The sequence below is a fragment of the Orbicella faveolata genome, unplaced genomic scaffold, assembly GCF_042242905.1.
Source record: "Orbicella faveolata isolate gen_17 unplaced genomic scaffold, um_ofav_v1 contig_46, whole genome shotgun sequence".
Classification (NCBI taxonomy): Eukaryota; Metazoa; Cnidaria; class Anthozoa; order Scleractinia; family Merulinidae; genus Orbicella; species Orbicella faveolata.
In genome coordinates, this window is record NW_028301576.1 from 24,462,931 (window position 1) to 24,467,330 (window position 4,400).

General features: G+C 38.9%; 1 protein-coding gene across 1 annotated transcript; it reads left to right on the forward strand.

Moving 5' to 3' along the window:
• Nucleotides 1-933: 933 nt before the first annotated feature.
• LOC149099045 (uncharacterized) lies at nt 934-4,044 on the forward strand. The gene is made up of 2 exons (XM_089278462.1): nt 934-1,774; nt 2,707-4,044. The coding sequence occupies exons 1-2, from the start codon at nt 987-989 to the stop codon at nt 2,768-2,770; spliced, it is 852 nt and encodes a 283-aa protein (XP_089134588.1). The 5' UTR covers nt 934-986; the 3' UTR covers nt 2,771-4,044.
• Nucleotides 4,045-4,400: the final 356 nt, after the last annotated feature.

Sequence of the window (4,400 nt, forward strand, 5' to 3'; positions counted from 1 at the left end):
CGAGCCATTTAAGATCACATAACTCTCAAGTTTATTAGCAGTTTCACGAATTAAGAAAAGCTCTCCAGCAGATGGCCTATTGTCGGTTTTACTCCGCTAGTGGATAAGCTTTTCGCTGACGAAAAAAGTATTTGCTGAATTATTAAGTGTTATTCTTATACTTAACGCAATAAAATTTAAAAAAACACTTAAATTTCACAGAATCAATACTACGAAAATGGGTTTGCGGGTTAAAAAAGTTTCTTTGAGCGATAGGGAATAGCAATAAGCCTCCTAAATAATAAAGGTCTCCTCGCTAACACGCGATATTAAACATCTCAGATACACGACCGTCGGCAAACACATGAGGAGCAGAAATGAGAACAGTGAGGTGGACTTCTTTCTCATCGAAAAGAACGCTTGCTCAACCAGTTTTCCATACATTGGTAAAATTTGTTTTTCCCGAACGAAGTAAGGTATTACTCATCAGCCCAATTTGAATATAAAGTGATGCTCATCAAATCAGCTGACAAAATTTCGCCCATCTGTTCATGACTCATATATTGTCACACAACACTGCTTTTTATTGAGCTTGTTTCTCTATAGCAAAACAGCAACATCCGAGCAAAATGTGGTTATGTTTTCTGAAATCCGTGAAATAATTATTCAGTCTAAACTACAACTAGCAATTACACATACTGAAGCATGTTTTTAGAATATCATTTTTTTTTAATCACTTTAGCTGGGATATCGATGGAATAAACTCAAGAATGCCATTTTAGAAAGACGTTAAATACGGTTTCAAGAAATGACTGCAGAAGATTCTCCAGTCTGGTTTCCAGTCTTTGTCACCGAATTTCTTGTCATATCGATAATCAAAACGTAATGTTCGAAACTACGAGCCTTCGAAACTACTAATAATTATTGTTATTCTCACTGACTTTAGCCGGACACAAATAAATACTAGAACGCCATTTCAGAAAGAACGTTGAATTCCGTTTCAAGAAATGACTACAGTTTATTCTCCAGTCTGGTCTCCAGTCTTCATCACTGAATTTCTTGTCATATCGATAATCAATGCCATCACTATCGCCGCCTTCGCAAGAATCCGCCGTCTACGCAAGGGCAGTACGTACCTCATAATAAACCTGACTGTGGCTGATCTACTGGTGGGTGCCGTGGCGGGACCACTGTTCGTGTTCTGCAAAGATGAAAAAAGCGACGGTTTTACATTACCGCGACTTATTCTTTGGGCTATTAAACTCACCTTCCCAATAGCTTCTCAGGTCAATCTTTCCTTGATATCCTTAGAGCGGCTACATGCAACACTTTTTCCCTTCAAACATTGCTTGATAAGGAAATGGCTTTATTTTAAAATCATCGTTGCAAGTTGGCTTGTATCTTTCTTGATCGCCATTGTCCAACCCATTTTACTGCGAGGCGCATCACATTACGCATGGGCATCATTTAGTGCTGTCACTTTACTTGTCCTAGCAGTCTGTTATATGATTATCATTGTGAATGTTCAAAGAAGTCCTCGTTCACAACATCATGGTTCAATTCACAAGGAAAGGAAACTGTCAGTAACATTACTGATGGTCACTGGAGTTTCCGTTCTCACCATTTTGCCCCTTGCTGTTTACAAGTCCATTCCATTCGATCTACAGAAAAAATTGTCCAATGCATCAGGGGTTGATATGGATGTTGTGCTTTTTGTCATTTATTTGGCGAGTTCCATTGTGAATCCTCTTGTGTATGCCATACGAATGCAAGGGTTTAGAAAAGCCATAAGAAACCTTGTTAACCGCGCGGCCATGGGCCGAGCGCGGTTCTAGGTTTACCCGTGGTTTATTTTTTTTTTTTTTGTCGGTGACCAGACGCAGACCTCCGCTCGGCCAAATTCCGAGTCACGCAACGTGTGATGTTTTTTCCGCCAGAAGCTGTTAAAACATTAATACACGGATAATTTTACGGATATTGTTTCCTTTGTTGTGGGTAAAATATATTTTCTTTTGGTTTTATCGAAGCGTTGGATTCAAAGGGATTAATAAATACGCTAAAAAAAGGTATTACGTCAGCCATGGAATGCGTTAACGTTGCAGCTTTCACTTTCGCTACGTGACTAATAAGATCGTGTTTACTTTGGAAGTTTATTTCGCCAGAAGCGACGGTCATTAATTTATTTGCAAGTTTGCGAGTATTTCTTGTGGTTTTAGGCAAATGAAGTAAATTCTTTGGCTCTTTCATCGCAGCGAGTTCATAGATCGGAAGGAAAATGAAATATTTGCAAGCCAAGCAAAGAACATGTCAGGACATGCAATGATTACGTCATTGGTAGGGAAATAACCACCGTACTAAAGATAGCCGTCGATAACGCAATTCTTGAATTATGTGACTCGTGTGACTTCTTTGCTAGCCCTTTACTCAAGGAAAATATTAAATTTAAACTTGACTTTTAAGAAAGAAAGCTGTTGTTAATAGTGGTCGTATCTTCATGCCCATACATATCCCAAAGAAAGTTCCAGATTAACACTATTACGTCATCGGAGATTTCGCAACGGCTACGACTGATGGTGCAATAGTATAGTCTGTGTTGATCCAGTGATGTGATGTCTACAGTAATGAATGAATCATCAAGGATTACTTTCGAATGTACACTGCGTTGTGACTGTAGTGCTAAGAAAATAGTTAAATTTTAAAAGCGCGGTTTTAAGATCAAACAGATCTTCTTGTTTGTAAAAGTACGGAGCCCACCAGGGTGAATCCGTTACAACCCCATACCATGCCGTAAACTTTAAACAACAAGCATGAAGTGTGGAAACATTTCCATGTTACTCTGCTATTGACGTGATAAACATTTCATAAATGATTCCAGTTGGAAACGCAGCAGTAAAATAAGAGCTAGGAAAATACCTAAATAAAATACGGATTATCTACTAAAATAATAACCGGTGTAAAAACTACGTTAAGATAAGACGTAATATTCCATCAAAGCATTACACAGGGTGAATAACAACTGATAAAGACTGCAATGACAACTGTCATGAGTAAATTTGTTTTAGTATCAAGTTAGACTTTCCCACCGTTGTGATCAAGATCGATCCTGAATTTCAAAGCTGGCACTGATCTCAATGAGTGGGTTGCAGACTCGTGCAAGTTTATTATCGTTTCGCCAAATGAACAAACATTCTGGGAAGCACCTCGCATGGGTACTCTAGTCCCGTTCGCGAAATCATTCTCTTTTCTTTTTCTTTTAGTTTGTTTTTACTATTTTAGATATATGTCATGCGTATACATTCTGTTCCCAATAAAGCTTATTAAACTTTTAACTAACTAGTCTACCTTAGTAATGATAAATGGAGGAAATTAAAGCAAGAGAGTTTTCAGAAACTTCTGGCCAGATTCTAGTTACGTCTGATCTGGATTTCGACTGGCTTTTCTTGTTCAGTTTAATATATAAATGGAGAGGGTTGGCAGTCACTAGATCATAATAGTAGCATCCGCGCACCTCAGTCACCGTGATATTTGACCCTGACTAAGCAAAATTATTAAATTCTAAACCTCGATTAATGCATGCCTAGCTTTCTTGTCGGTTCACTGGATCTCGGTTTGACCGTTAGGTGCAGCAAGTGTCGCTTAGTTCAAAAGTCAAAATGTCAAAATTATCCCAACTACCTAGAGTTTGGTACGGAACATGTAATTGAAAGGGATTGTAAATGTACAAAAAAAGCAAAGGAATGAATTAGAGAAGCAGCAAAAATTCACGGGATGATTGAAAAACCGATAGATCATCGTTTCTACCCCTCAGTTACTGAAAAAAGGTTTTCTGTATAAAATTAAGTTTCACACCCCAGTAAAAACTGTTACTTGACAATTGGGTGTTGTCCTTTCGTATATTTCAGAGAACTCGATCGACTCTGAGCGATTGAGCAACACAGTCCGTAGTCTTGATGAAGACAGCTGCGTAATTAGTAATAGTGATTGGACCGGGTGAAGTACAATTCATGGGGTTATCGCGCGAGTAATTTCAAAATGGACGAGAGCGAAGCGCGAGGTCTACTGTAAATTACGAGCACTCCACTCGATCCGGTTAGTATTACTAATGGAAACCAGCACTGTTTGAATTTCAGAATTATGGCGGTGCTTGACATAAGGCTACGATCGCGTTTCTCGAAAAGCATATCTGACCGCGTATTCGCAAAACCACGACCGCAAACAGCTCAAAGGCAATCTCAGCGGCCAGAAGTGCTCTGACCACCCCCCCTGGCCAGGAGGGGGGGTGCAAAATACCTCGACGAATATTTGAAGTTTGGGAAAACGCACAGACCTAAAACTTTGAGAAGTGTCTTCTTCATTTATTGCCTATAACAATGATCACAATTTCTTGACTGTCTTGACTTTAATCACTGAATGGTTTTAAA